This window comes from Lolium rigidum, chromosome 5 (genome assembly GCF_022539505.1).
Source record: "Lolium rigidum isolate FL_2022 chromosome 5, APGP_CSIRO_Lrig_0.1, whole genome shotgun sequence".
In the NCBI taxonomy this organism is placed as follows: domain Eukaryota; kingdom Viridiplantae; phylum Streptophyta; class Magnoliopsida; order Poales; family Poaceae; genus Lolium; species Lolium rigidum.
The window spans coordinates 238323189-238336924 of NC_061512.1; the positions used below are offsets into that span (position 1 = coordinate 238323189).

Sequence of the window (13736 nt, forward strand, 5' to 3'; positions counted from 1 at the left end):
AAGCAACCGTACCCACCAAGAAAGAAAAAAAAAAGAAAGCGGACTATACTAGTAGTACGACACCAGAACAGTTGGCCAAGAAAAATACTATGCTAGTACTAGTACTAGACTACTAGTAGCAGAAAAATAATCGGAAAGGAACCGCTCGCGCTTCGGCTCGCGGAAAAAACAAACAATTCCCCATTTCTCCACTCTCCCCCGTTCGCCCGAGTCTCAGTGGTAGTGGTGCGCGGCGCGGGGGCTAGAGCCTGCAGCTAGGGTTTCCCCCCGTCCCTCACCGCGAATCCGGCTCGGGCTGCCGCGATCTGGTCTGGGGCGCTTCGGTCCGTCCGGCCACCGGCGCCTGATCTCGCGGCGGGCGGGCTCGGGATGAAGTCGTCGCTGCGGAAGCTGCGCGGGTTCGCGCTGCAGCGCCACGAGCAGCGGGCGGACCGCCACCGCGACCACTCCACCGCCGCCAAGGCGGCCGACGAGCTCCTCGCCGCAGCGCAGGTGCCTCTTGTCCCTCCCTTCCTTCATCCCGTTGCTGCCGCGTCGATTACGCTGCGCGAGCGGGCGAGCGCGCGCGCGGAGGCAGATCCTGTCAGTTGCGATGTAGGAGCGGCTGGGGGTAGCCATGGCGAATTCGATGCGTTCGTCGGAGCTGGCGTGGGCATGGTCTGCCATGTCGTACACGGAGTTCGATGGGATGCAGGCGTTCCTGCGGATCTGCGCCCCATTTCAGCACAAACGGGTTCAGGGGACCGTCCTAGCTTCAACCCAAGACCCTCATGCTGTCTCCTAGCGCGAATTGGTTGGTTTCCGGGGGATTCTAGATCAACGTGTGCTCACATTCAGGAGCGGGCGGAGCCACAAGTTTAAGATGAAGGGGGGCCGAACTAGTCGAACAACTTTAGCAGGGGCCAGCCAACACAATGCTAAACCAACTAATTTTCTGTCACAAATAAGGGATGATTAACAGCCAGCCGTGTATGCATGTACTTGTGAAAGCATAGGGGGTCGGGGCGGTTCTGGTTGTTGAGTGAAGTATCACTCTTGCGTGAGAACAAGACTTGGAATCCGACAAGCCTAGCTGTTTTAGCCTGCCCGCCACCAATCCTCATGATTAAGTTAGATGCCTTGTAGTAGTAGTAAATTAGGGTGCCGTGTTACTCCATTTTTTTTTACTGCTGAATCTAATTGTTGGATATGACAAGACTTCCCCCATTCCAAAGTGTCAGCTGAGTTTAGTGGTTCCTCCGGAGGAGTGATGTGTTCATGGTTTTTTTTTTTGTTGCAGCAAACTGTTGCTTTCTCTGTGATCACGCTGCGGTTGCATGCAGTATCACTCTGAGTGAAAAATTAACTTTAAATCTGAGAACGTTGGATGATTGAGCCTGGTAGCCAACAAGCCTCATGATTAAGTTAGATGCCTTTTTAGTGAACTAGGGTGACAGTTTGGCATTTTGACCCATTCGGTTATAGAATCTCATTGGATTTGGCAAGACTTCCCCATTCCCAAGTGTCAGCTTGTTGAGAATTGTTTAATGATTCGAAATGAAACTGCTGAGTGAGGGCTATCCCGAGTAATGAAAACAGTGACGGTGTATGCGAAACAATGAGTTGATGTTTACAGCAGTGCAACCTAGTCTAAATAGTCAAAAACAAGATGCTTCTGTTCAGAAACTCTTAATTTCTCATTGTGTCAATAAGAGCTCATGTGCCTGCGTTTTGAAAATTTTGTTTGAAACTTCTATTTTACTTTGACAGGATATGGCGGATATGAGGAATTGTTATGATAACCTGCTTTCTGTTGCGGCAGCAATAGCAAACAGTTCATATGGTATGTTTCTTGTCTGAAAATATTTTGCTTCTAGAGATTAGTTATGGTACATTCATTTCACTTTATTTATGCAGTGCTTGGTGCAAATGTTTTGTTGATCATTTCCTTTTGAGTAACCAGGGTTAGCTGTCCTTTGTCGATTGGATGGAAATAATCTTCACTTGAATGTTATCTATTTTTGGTTGAATAGGATCACACCTGTGAAGAAATTTTATGGTTATCAATTTACCACTATCTTTCTAGGTTGTTCTGACATTTGTGACCTCAGTTTATTTGCATTTGTAACATTTATCATGTACATGACTGTTTGGTTATAGTGTTGTATCAGCTACAATTCTCGGTATCTTGAGTCTGCACTGGATGCCAATAATTAGCTGGTGTATGTGTGCAGAATTCTGTGAAGCACTGCAAGAAATGGGAACTTGTTTAGTGAAGAGAGTCACACCAAATAAAGAAGGAATTAATGGTAATCATATTGTGTATTCTTTTTTTGCTCTGAGCTTGTTTGTTTTTGTTCCTGGCGGTAATGCTAATACATTATTATAATCAGCTACCATGGTAGCATTGTAGCCACATTAGTTAAGTTCTTAATGGAAGATGAGAATGTGTAGTAATTAGGGCTGTTGAAAAAAGGTTTTGCTTCGCAAGTGAAACCGTCCTATACAATTTTTGTACTATCACTAAAGCCGACATCACATGCTGAGAAACAAAATGAACTAGCATCTTTCAGCTGGTTTTGGCCAGGCTGACTCTTACCCATGATTGAACACCCCTACTAGTTATGCAGACTATTTACACTAGGCAGTTGTAAGTACCTTCTTGCTTGCTCCCTTTTGCAAGAAAGTAGTTACCGCCACATGAATAAAAACAAAGAAAAGGGTGAGCAAAGAAGGCTAACGTTTCCTGGTAGTGTTATTGAATGTGACATATAACTTCTGATTGTTGCATACTTTGCTACTTGATGCTTACATTTAACAACATCCCCCCAGATAAGGTTTTGCTGTTGCTCGGGAAGTCGCAGTTTGAACTTCGGAAACTTGTAGATAGTTATGTAAGTTTCTAATTGCTTATTATTGAAGCTACAGATTTACTGTGATCTTCTACCGCTGATTTGCTTCATCATCTTCTCCTCAGCGTGTTCATGTTCTTAATACCATTACCACTCCATCACAGTCTCTTCTTAATGAGCTTCAAACTGTAGAGGTATGGTGTTAAGCAATATGTGCATCTCTTCTATGTTCATGCCCTTTTTTTATATGGTCCTTGACCTAAAAAATATATTCGTGTGGTCATAACAGATTGATTTGTTTGTACCAATGGGCTCATATCGACTTCATATTATAGTCATGGACTTAAATTTCAAGTTCAAAATCATTCTACTATTAACAGATAAAAGCCTACTATTAACACACTTGAATTCTTCTTTCCAATGAACTCACCACAGAGTGATTGCATATCATATGCTGCCTTTACTATGTGTTATGAAGTCACAAAGGGAGATTGGTACACAAAATAGGAAATTTCATAACTTGATACCCAATATGTGTTATGAAGTCATCATGTGAGTGTGATATCATTGAATATCATATGGTGTTGCACATGCGTTGTCAAGTTTCTGGTTTGAGCCCAGTTTGTTGTTTTGTCCTAGGCAGGTTGATGGCTTAAGCTTTTTTATGTTCCAATGAAATTTAGTATTTGTTCTAGTAGGTGCTCGTTTAAAGATATTTAGTATTTCTAGTTTGAACCTGTTAGACAACCATGTTTATTCATTGAGGGAAAGCACTTAACTAGCGGAAAAAAAAATTCATTGCAGGAAATGAAGCGCCAGTGTGATGAAAAAAGGTGTGATGTTTGTACAAATTTTGGCTTACGACCTTACCACGATGACATGGTTCTTAAGTTTTTAATATTCCTTCCAGAGATTTGTTCGAATACATGCTAAATGCGCAGAAAGAGAAGGGGAGATCTAGGAATTCAAAAGGTGATAATAGTGCATCCGAGCAACAATTGAAACAAGCTCAGGAAGATTATCAAGAGGAAGCAACTCTTTTTCTATTCCGGTTAAAGTCATTGAAGCAAGGACAATTCCGAAGTCTTTTCACACAAGCTGCTCGGCACCATGCTGCGCAGGTGTGCATAATATTCCTCCTTTTTTTTGTTTTTTCATGCTGCAGAAACTTACTTTCTGAAATTGTTGATATATTGTGTCGACCAGCTAAATTTGTTCAGAAAGGGCGTCAAGTCTCTTGAGGCTGTAGAGCCACACGTTAGGCTTGCTGCTGAGCAACAGCACATTGATCATCAGTTCAGTGCACTTGAGGAGGAAGATTACTCTGTTGAAGATGAAAATGATGACGATTACAATGACAGTCATGATGGAGAGCTGTCTTTTGACTATGGAGAAAATAAGGAGGCTGCAGAAGCCGGTCATGCTTCTAGGAGTCCTACAGAGGTATATGCTGTAAAATTCCAGTCTGTCCTGAAATTCTCATTCAATTTATCTTCTTTGTCCTGCCCCAGAATAATCTAGTTTGTTTACATTGACTGTTTCTTCTGTCTTCACTATCTTATGAGTTCGTCATCTGATTTTCTTATTTTCACAGGAATTTTTTGATAGAAGTAAAGGAGACTATTCCTCTTTTGCTAGTGAAAGACAAAGACTTGTAAGTCAGTCAGCTCCACTTTTTCCTGAGAAAAAGCTTGAGACAGCAGAAAGAGTAAAGGAGTTGCGGCGTTCTGCAACGAGGAAATTAAATACTTACGTTTTGCCTACTCCAAATGATGTTCAAGCCAGTCCTCAGATAGTTGCAGGAAATCCTACGAGTGGATCTCCTGTTGGGAGCAAAGGTGCATTCCATTCATCCCCACTCAACCCAAGTATAAAAGTGGGAGATTTAAGAGACAATAAGCTACCAAGTCCTGCCAGGTTATCTAATGCACAGTCAGTGCTGAAGGAAAGCAATATCAATAATGCAGAAATAAGGACAATGCTCCCAGCGAGTGATCTGGCTCTACCAGGCTATCATGAGCTGAAGATTTCTTCCGACAACAAAAAAACAAAGAGGGGGTCCTTTTCTGGTCCAATTCCTCTCCGGCCAAGGTCAACGGAGAATATTGATGTTATGGCCGCAGCGCCAAGGCACAGCTCTGCACACCAGCCAACAGTTCACGTGAGAGTGTCCCCTAGTTCCTCGCCACCACCCTTATCCTCCCCCAGAATTAAGGAGCTTCATGAGCTACCTCGACCGCCTACAAGCGCATCAAGAAATACAGCATTTCCTAGTCTAGTCGCTCACTCTGCCCCATTGGTACCAAATTCTGCCCCTTTGGCACCTAGAGGCCACTCAGGGCAGGATCATTTTAATTTTAGGGTTAGACAAACACCACCAAGTGCTCCACAAACTGCATCGCCTCTACCAACACCACCTGGGCCTATAGCCCGTAGTTTTTCTATACCCTCTAGAGGCATAAGAACAGGTATTTCAGACGGTAAAGGTACAGAAGATCATCACGATAAAGGGGCCGCCAGAATGAGCCTATCTTCTCTTCCTTCAGCTCAAACGGTCTTGGACGACCGTCAGCCTTTGTCAGCAGCTGCCGAGTCAGTTAAGAGAACATAGGGTGAGTTTTCATTATGTGTAGTTCTACGGCATGTTTTTGAACTTGGTATTAGTAACCTAGCAAATTATTGTTGTTATTAAAACATGGAAAACATAGCTACTCTGAAATAGTTACGAAGTTGACTGCCACATGCGAAGGGGATAGGGATGTCAATAATGCCGTAATGAGTATGCAGTTTTGCATTGCCCCCTATGGTTACTTTCGAGTCATAACATTTCGGCTTTACAAACTGATTTTGAGTGCCTTGTTTTACATAACACCGCATCATAACAATGCCGGCTAACCTTACCCCTGTAACCTTTTCTCTGCAGGGTATTTGGTGAGAATGTGGAATTTTATTATATACGAAGATGCTTATCTGAGAGGCTTGGCCAGTGCCTATTCATGGAAGAATATTGTACATACTAGTATGTGAAGCCGGCCCATATTGCAAAGTAGCTGGTGATTCGTGTCACCCTATGGTTGAGAATGTAGTAGTGCAAATAACAGAGTTGTGGAATAAAATCTCCATTTTTCGCTCCGACCAATCTATTTGTTTGGCGCTTAGGTGTGCGTCCATGCGTTCCTCTGTTCTCACGGTAAAGGACTTATTGAGAGAAATATGAGGAACTTCATGCTGACGGTATTTGAGTTCACTATTTTTTTTAGTTAATGCTGATGGTATTTGTGTTGTAGGATTGTTCGAAGAACTAAAGAAGCCTCATGTGATAGGGAAATATATCCTACGGAATTATTACACAGGTCCTAACCTTATTTTACGAACTTGGGGTTCTAGTGCAGTTTTATCCTTTTCTTGAACATCAATATACTGGGAGGTGGGAGCCCCCGCATCCTCCTACATTTTTTATTCTAGAACAGAAATTAAAGGCTGCAACCCAAATCCGGCAAAATGAAGCAGCACTGGGGGCTCTTGCCTCCTTCAAATTTTGCATTTATTCTATTTTGAAGGGAAAGCCTCTTGGCGTGGAGGCCTCTGCGTCGGAAAGATACATACAATCTTCTTTATTAATTTATTCAACAAAATATTGACAAAGAATGTACATCAAAAACCCGAAGCTACAATGCAACACCTACAAACTTGACGATGGGTGAAGATTAAGCCAGTAGGGCCTTGTGCCCTAGAAACACGAAATCTCCCCACCAACTAGTAACTGAGGACATCGCCGAGGCACCCTCATGGTGAAATGGGAGTACTCATCCGGTCTACTAGACTCTTAGCGAGCACGTCATGCAAACGTTGTAGAAGCCGTCACCATCATCGAACCGTCGAGCATTATTTAGGGTAAAGTTTCGTACCGTTTTCGTCAGTCCTATCGTCGACGCCACCATGATGTTAGACAGTGCCATAAGTCACCGAGATCCAGCTGCACCATGCCGCCGGACTCTATGTTGTCTAAGCGGTAGAAAACACGCCGCTCCACCTTCTTGACCCCTTTGACCAACAACAACTCAAAAATGATACCCGAGGAGGGAGAACGACACGTAGCATCGCCATTGTTCCACTACTAGAAAAGGCATAGCCGTAAGATCACTACCAGCGGTGCACCTGGAGGATACTAGTGGCCACGCCATAGGAACCATGTGCCATTGCTATTTTTTCCTGATAACCCCCACCCATAGGTTTAGTAGTGACGCACCATGGGCATGGTGCACCACTCCTATCTGATGGCGCACCATGGGCATGGTGCGCCATTCCTATCTGAGATAGCAGTGGCGCACCATACCCATGGTACGGCACTAGTAAGTCTGGGCATGGGTTTGGCTATGGGCAGCAACCACTGCCATGGTGCACCATTTGTTGTCCACCCCCAGCCCCCACCCACCCTCTTCCCCCATGGATCGCCTTTCTAGTTTTCAAAAAATAAAAAAAATTGATAAAAAAATTTAAAAAATAAATTCCTTGCAAATGCCTATGTTATGTCATCTAGTTGCAAAAGAAATTAACAAACATGAATTTTAACTTTTTTTAATAAAATGGCACTATGTATTGGTAAAATGGCTTTTCTTGTTGCATACGACCTCCGATGAATACGTTTTTTATATGAAAATATATCTACGGAAAATTTAACATCCGAATACCTGGTTTATTTTCACCGCTCCTTGTCTATCTGTCCTAAGAATTCTCGACCCAAATTGAAGATTCCATTCAACATGGTAAGCCGATCATAGAAAAAATAAATTTTGTGCAATGTCATGCAACTAAATCTTCATCTAACTGTGAGCTCAAGGGGATCGATGGATCTGCTCCGCATCACTTTGAAGCAAATTAGCTCGGATCAGGTCTTCATCCTACAGACCCGTATATGGATTGATCAGCTCATTGACAGTTCGCAAGATGCAGTGTCCACGACGCAAGATCACCTTCCGTGTTTGACTGCTTGGTAACCAATGGTCTTCCTATAGGAGTATTAACTTTCTCACCCGATCCAATTCTTCATATGTGGCCTCTCTTAAAAGTTTGTAAGTCTGCCACCAAACAGCACGTTCGTCTTCAACGCTGGGCGCTGCAATAGTTTACAACGGCCCATGTGACCATGGATTTGCCACCACTTTCCGCCGAACGCACTAAAATCGGCCCATGGATCGCTACACCTGTGTGCTTAGAAAGCTAGCGAGTCGCATCCATGGTGCACTACTAGGATCTAGCATGTGCGTTTCACCTCATATTGGCTCTCCATATATAGGAGGTTCTCGATTGCTCAAGGAAGCCATCCATCTGCAAACAAAGCTTCTTCTACACCCATATATACTCCCATTGTACCATAGGCTGCTGGTTTGCGTGAGTTAGATAGAGCCGGAGCCAAAATGGTACGTACTAGTCCTTTGTTTTTTTCAGTTAAAATGTTCCAGTAAATTGACGACTGCCTCTTAACTATTTCAGAGCAAGCCTGCGAAGATAGGGCCATGGGGCGGAGCCGGCGGCGATGAGAGAAATGTCCAGGCAATGCCCCGCCGGCTGGTTAGCGTGACCATCCATAGTGGAGAAGGAATCGACGGGATCTCCTTCACCTACGTGGGCAGCGATTACGTCCAGTACACCGAGGGCCCGTGGGGTCGCACTCTCAACAACGAAAACACGGTGCGTGAAATCGTTTTCTTTTTTCCCTTTATTAGTTTCTCTATCTACTAGTGCTATTCTATTATTTCACCCACTATTGCCCAACGGCTGCGGTAGTAGGGTTACTATACAGATCCTTAGATACCTACGTACCTCTTACCACATGAACTTGATGGTGCAGATTACTATCGACCCTACCGACTATGTCACGGAAATCTCGGGGACCTTTGGCACAGCTTATGACAACACCATCGTGACGTCCCTTAAAATTGCCACCTTCAATGACCAATATCCCGTAACATACGGTACACCTAACGGGACTCCTTTCCACATCCCGGTGCTGAATGGGGGTAAGGTTGTCGGCTTCTTCGGACGCTCTGGCGACTTGCTAGACGCGATTGGGGTATACATACATCCATGAACATTTCTCTACTCACCGGACGAAGAGGAAGGAAGGAGCAGGTGTCGTACACGCCAATAAATAATCCTGTTGTATGTTTCATGTGTTTCTTGCACTTTATTTTACTACTTTCACTTTCGTAAAGTGCTTTGCATGGCACTGGTGTGTGAGTCCTGGTAACGTACTAGTGTATGGCACCACTATCCAAGTCGTGGGATGGCACGTCAAGTGTGTGGATCGTGGTGCATGTCATTTGGCTGGTTGGATAAGGCCATCGTGTGGTAAAGCAAGAATATGAATAAAGGAAATGATCCAATTGGTCATCTAAATAACTGTTAGATCATGGCGCAATAATATTTAAATATAACTATACCCTTAACTATGTATGAACTATGTTTTGGAGAGAACTATATGTGAACTATGGAGAAAAAGTTCAATATTACACGACCGCATGCCGCCCAACGCCCCCATGCACCACCGCCCCATGATATCGCCATCGCGACGCTACATGACGTGGTCGCTGCCTCCTATCCCACTCCCGGACTCCCCATGTCTTGCGCGGGGCCTCTATGCTCTTGAACTGACCGTCTCGTTCCATGAGGCCATGGATTTAGCAAAATCTTTTTGTTCCTTGCCTCCTTGCGGCCGAGGAGGTGCAACGCCGCCCCGATCTCCGTCTTACCGACGATGAGGGTCATGAAGATGGAGCCTCCACCATGCTCGTCCTGCTGCTCCCACCGCAGGACCCACATGGCAGTGACCTTCCCCCACTAGGCTCGCAAGCTGCACCGAGTTTGTGGTCAGCTCGGGCCAAGTCTGTTTTCTCAGCTCGACATCAGAACAAGCCATACCGAGGTGAGCCAAAAAAGGAGCGAGCTGAATCGCGGCTCACACCGTGCCTGGACCGAGTTGGCTCGTGTCCAGCCTTACACACGCCAACCGATCAGGCGGACCAAGGGTGTGTTTTGATTGCTACCAAACCATACCCTACCAATTTTTTGGTCATGACCAAAAGATTGGTTGTTGTTTGGATAGTTGCTAACTTTTTAACTTGCCAATGCTCCACTACCAACTCTAGTTCAATTTTTTAGCCAATATTGGCCAACTTGTGGGCAAGGAATAGCTCAACCAAAATATTGGCTACACAAAATTTTGGTGGGCAATCTTGCCATCTTGGTCACAAACCAAACACACCCCAAGTCTTGGTTCAACGACGCTCACAGATATTCATCAGATTTCAAGCTGGCGGCGCTTCCTCCTACACGCACGCAAGGCGTAATGCCGATTGCCGCTGCATATTTCGTACTTGAATGCCATGCCGCGGCGCTCGCCATGGATCTATTTTATCCTAGGTCAACTCACCCCAGAAGCTCTTCTTTCTCAACATCCTCTCCTCCAAGAACTGGCTAGCAGCCTAGGAGAGAAGCCTAGGACTTCTGACAGGATAAATCGGCTTCAAAGTACAGCCTGCAAATATGGGCCGTGTTGGGCCTGGTAGAATAAGGCCGAAACGGCCCAGTTCCAGACCCAAGCCCAGACCCATGGAACGGCCGCCGCACCGCATAAACCCTCTCTGCCTCTCTATCTCTCTCCGGTATCGCCGTCCCCTGTTTTTCTCCCCAAATCGAAGCTAGGGTTTTAGCGACCCTCCCTCGCCGCACCGCCCCCCACCTCCCCCGAGGGACCAGCGGCAGCCATGGACTCCTCGCCCGACCTCCAGCGGCTCCTCGAGGTGAGAACCCCCCGGCTTGTCATCTCCCCAGACCGTCGTGTTCGTTTTCCGCGGCCCGTACGCCGCAGGCGCGCGCCGCCGTCGATCGATTGCTTGCCGATGCGGTCTCGTTTGCGGCGGTAGATTCTGATTCTTAGCAAGTGGGTTTCGCCGCAGTGCTGTACTAGTCCGTGGATTGGATGCTCGTGGAGCCGTAGATCATTACGATTGATTGATGCTTGTAGTAAGCTGTTTCCGAGGTGTTTGAGGGGATTGGTTGAGTTATGCAGCGGCATGGTAAGGTTCGCAAATCACAACCGAGTGGATGTTGTTTTTGCGGTTTGGGTACTAGTGAATTCTATTTACAAGACTAAAAACCTCTAACTGGTTCAGCTGGAGCAGTGTCTGGGTACTGATGTGCACTCGATTCCCCAATTAACTTCACTAATTTAGATTTTGTTTCTTATGGTATTGTACTGTACTAGTCTGTGGTTGCTGCTGCTGCCCGTTTAATTCCTGCTGTTAGCTCTAGTTTGCCTAGCGTCTTCTCTTGGAGCTGCTCCAGTTGATGGGTGTTGCTTGCTCTTCTCAGAAAGTCCTCCTGGTACTGTGCGTTTATGTTGGTGTTCTGGATATCAGAGGGTGGATTTTGGAGTGTTGAACTGTTTTATGTGGCTGCATGGTATGGTTTGCAATCAACTTACTGGATATTGTTCCTGGTTTGGGTAGTAGTGAATTTTATTTCAAGTCACTGAACGTGCGGTTGGTTGACCGAGAGCAGTGCCTGGATGCTGATGCAGGCCACTGAGCGATAGCTTCTCCCATTAATTCTACTAAATAAAGTCAGTAGCTAACTTGCTGGCCTTGGCCCAAATCATAGTTAGCCTGTAATGTTCCCTTTTTGGATCTTTGCAAAATGCAGTGTCATCTATTTAATTCTCTTTGATTTCATTTCTGAATGAAATACAAATCTTGAGCCTGCCAATAAGGATTTGTTCACTACAAGTGTTTTATGGGTTGCTGAAAACATATCTGTTATGCCGATGCTCCTGGGTTTCAACCTATTAAAAATAGCCCAGATAGGCACATAAAGTTCCCAAGAGAAATTGTCAACTTAAACATTGATATTAAAAAAATATCATATGAAACATGAGTTAACTTGTACCAAAAACATGATACTTAACTGAAGAGAGCGCAGGTTCCCATTTGGAGAAAAAGAGTACATTCACACATCCTTGAAAAGTATTTTAGCCCCTATGCAGTGAGATGTTCTTTCTTTGCAAAATGAGCATATCCTTCGTATCAGGTTTTCTTTTCCATCCACAAGAATATCTATGTAAATACTCTGTTAGCTATGAGACTCAGCTGCCGATGGGCATTTGTGTGCTCTAGTTGAGATATCGTTGAATAATAGTGCGGTGGCCTGTAAGGCTTGCTGGTGTTTGTGCCTTCACAATTAGGCTAGATATATGTTGCAGATGTTATGATGCCACTTAAATCTTCTATATGCTTTATTCCTCTTTTCATGTTTGGCTGGGGCTTAATGGCTTATTGAGTCCCATCAAATTTCTGCTGATGGTATACTGTAAAAGCTATTCTGACACCCTTTCTAATTCCACACACACAAACATAAAAGTCCCATCAAATTTGTGATGATGGTCTGTGCATTTCATAAATAAAAAAATGTGTGCAAGTGATTGTTTTGTTAGTTTGGATGAAAAAAAAGCAGTGTGATTACTATCAATGCTTTTTGATGTCAGATGCACGAGCTAATAGAAAACTGTAAAGACTTAAAACTTGTTTTTACATCCATGTTCCAATCCTCTTACCCTGGTTTCTGAAATCTGTGCAGCAAGAGAAGGAGAGGATGATGGTGAACGAGATAGTCAGCAAGCTAACAAGCGAGTGCTGGGACAAGTGCATAACCGGCGCTCCCGGGAGCAAGTTCAGCTCCGGCGAGACCACCTGCATTACCAACTGCGCGCTGAGGTTTCTTGATATGTCTCAGCTGATCGCCAGGAAGCTGGGCGGGTCGCAGTGAGCCTGCGTCGCTCCATGTAGCTACTCTTCAGACAGTGTTTCTTTGGGCATCTGTCGGTGTATTTCGGAAAGATGTGTAGGTTCGGCAGGCCCTAGACTTTGGAGTGTGAATGGCATCATTTGAATCTGGTGTGCATTTGCTTGGACCCTGACTTTAGCTCTTGATGCTGCTTCCCGGAAGATAAAGTTCAGTCTGTTTTTAAGGCTGAGATATAGTACTTCTTCTGTTGAATTCATGTGCTGGCTGTCTTGTTCTGCAGTAGATCGACACGCTTTATCATCTGGCATCTGGATCCAACATTTGTATACACATAGAGGCAGTCAATTCTGTCTGTGACAGGCAAACAAATATCCACAGCTACCTTTGTAAAGTCGACGAGTAAGCACCTTTATCTCATGCCTCAATCATGAAGAGGAGGGAGGTTGGACCAGATGCAGTAGTGTCTCTCACGAAACGTTGGTGCTGAGATCCAAGTTGGTTATATAGCCAATTAGGGCTGCTGTTTAATATCTGATGATGCATGAAAACCAGTAGCCAAGGTTACACGTACGTCGTAGACTTGAGTATACAATTCCTGAATGATGTGTGTTTAAGACACGAACAAGTAGTAGTAGTAGAACCGTGGAGCGGTGGAGAAGAGAAGGAAATGGTCTTCTCGACGATCTCGTTGGAGAGTAGTACTATAGTGTTATTACAGAATGTATATATCAAGGTTCGTACGTATGTTGACTTTCTTCTCTTGTGGGAAAGACTTTCTCTCTTTGTATCTTGGAATTTCCGTGGAATGGGTTAATTTGGAGCGAACGCAACAAGGCACGCGCGCAACGCCTTTGCTGTCACGTGCCGGGTCTGGTCGGTGGCTGCGCACATTTCATGTCTTTACGCGTTCTCTGCACCGCCATCGTACGCTTTCGTATACTCATGGCCGCGTGGTGAACACCCGACTCCGTGCTAACCAGCCAACTATCCTCCTTTAGCGGTTGTTCATGAGAACATAATTAGAGCATGCACAATAGTCATATTTTTTTTTTGCAGGTAAAAGCGGAAATTCAATTCGGCTCCCGGGTGCGTATGATCCCTCTA

At 44.9% G+C, this 13736-nt stretch overlaps 3 protein-coding genes across 3 annotated transcripts; all 3 read left to right on the forward strand.

Moving 5' to 3' along the window:
* Positions 1-369: 369 nt before the first annotated feature.
* On the forward strand, positions 370-6078 carry LOC124652001 (uncharacterized protein At2g33490-like). Its single transcript, XM_047191021.1, has 10 exons — positions 370-492; positions 1750-1822; positions 2214-2288; positions 2812-2873; positions 2957-3025; positions 3636-3664; positions 3742-3952; positions 4038-4274; positions 4426-5443; positions 5755-6078. Exons 1-9 carry the CDS (start codon positions 370-372, stop codon positions 5440-5442), a joined length of 1896 nt encoding a protein of 631 aa, XP_047046977.1. The 3' UTR covers position 5443; positions 5755-6078.
* Positions 6079-7529: 1451 nt separating this feature from the next.
* On the forward strand, positions 7530-8925 carry LOC124658311 (horcolin-like). Its single transcript, XM_047196674.1, has 3 exons — positions 7530-8251; positions 8325-8522; positions 8683-8925. Exons 1-3 carry the CDS (start codon positions 8249-8251, stop codon positions 8920-8922), a joined length of 441 nt encoding a protein of 146 aa, XP_047052630.1. The 5' UTR covers positions 7530-8248; the 3' UTR covers positions 8923-8925.
* Positions 8926-10529: 1604 nt separating this feature from the next.
* Positions 10530-12911, forward strand: LOC124657400 (mitochondrial import inner membrane translocase subunit TIM8). Its single transcript, XM_047195956.1, has 2 exons — positions 10530-10633; positions 12465-12911. Exons 1-2 carry the CDS (start codon positions 10598-10600, stop codon positions 12651-12653), a joined length of 225 nt encoding a protein of 74 aa, XP_047051912.1. The 5' UTR covers positions 10530-10597; the 3' UTR covers positions 12654-12911.
* The last annotated feature ends 825 nt before the right edge of the window (positions 12912-13736 follow it).

What these genes read in the sequence shown, in the direction of transcription:
- LOC124652001 (XM_047191021.1), top strand. Translation starts at nt 370, where the DNA reads ATGAAGTCGTCGCTGCGGAAGCTGCGCGGGTTCGCGCTGCAGCGCCAC. An exon ending in GGAAACTTGTAGATAGTTAT is followed by an intron (nt 2,874 to 2,956) that starts GTAAGTTTCTAA and finishes TCTTCTCCTCAG; the next exon opens with CGTGTTCATGTTCTTAATAC. An exon ending in ATGAGCTTCAAACTGTAGAG is followed by an intron (nt 3,026 to 3,635) that starts GTATGGTGTTAA and finishes AATTCATTGCAG; the next exon opens with GAAATGAAGCGCCAGTGTGA.
- LOC124658311 (XM_047196674.1), top strand. An exon ending in CTCTCAACAACGAAAACACG is followed by an intron (nt 8,523 to 8,682) that starts GTGCGTGAAATC and finishes TTGATGGTGCAG; the next exon opens with ATTACTATCGACCCTACCGA.
- LOC124657400 (XM_047195956.1), top strand. Translation starts at nt 10,598, where the DNA reads ATGGACTCCTCGCCCGACCTCCAGCGGCTCCTCGAG. An exon ending in ACCTCCAGCGGCTCCTCGAG is followed by an intron (nt 10,634 to 12,464) that starts GTGAGAACCCCC and finishes AAATCTGTGCAG; the next exon opens with CAAGAGAAGGAGAGGATGAT.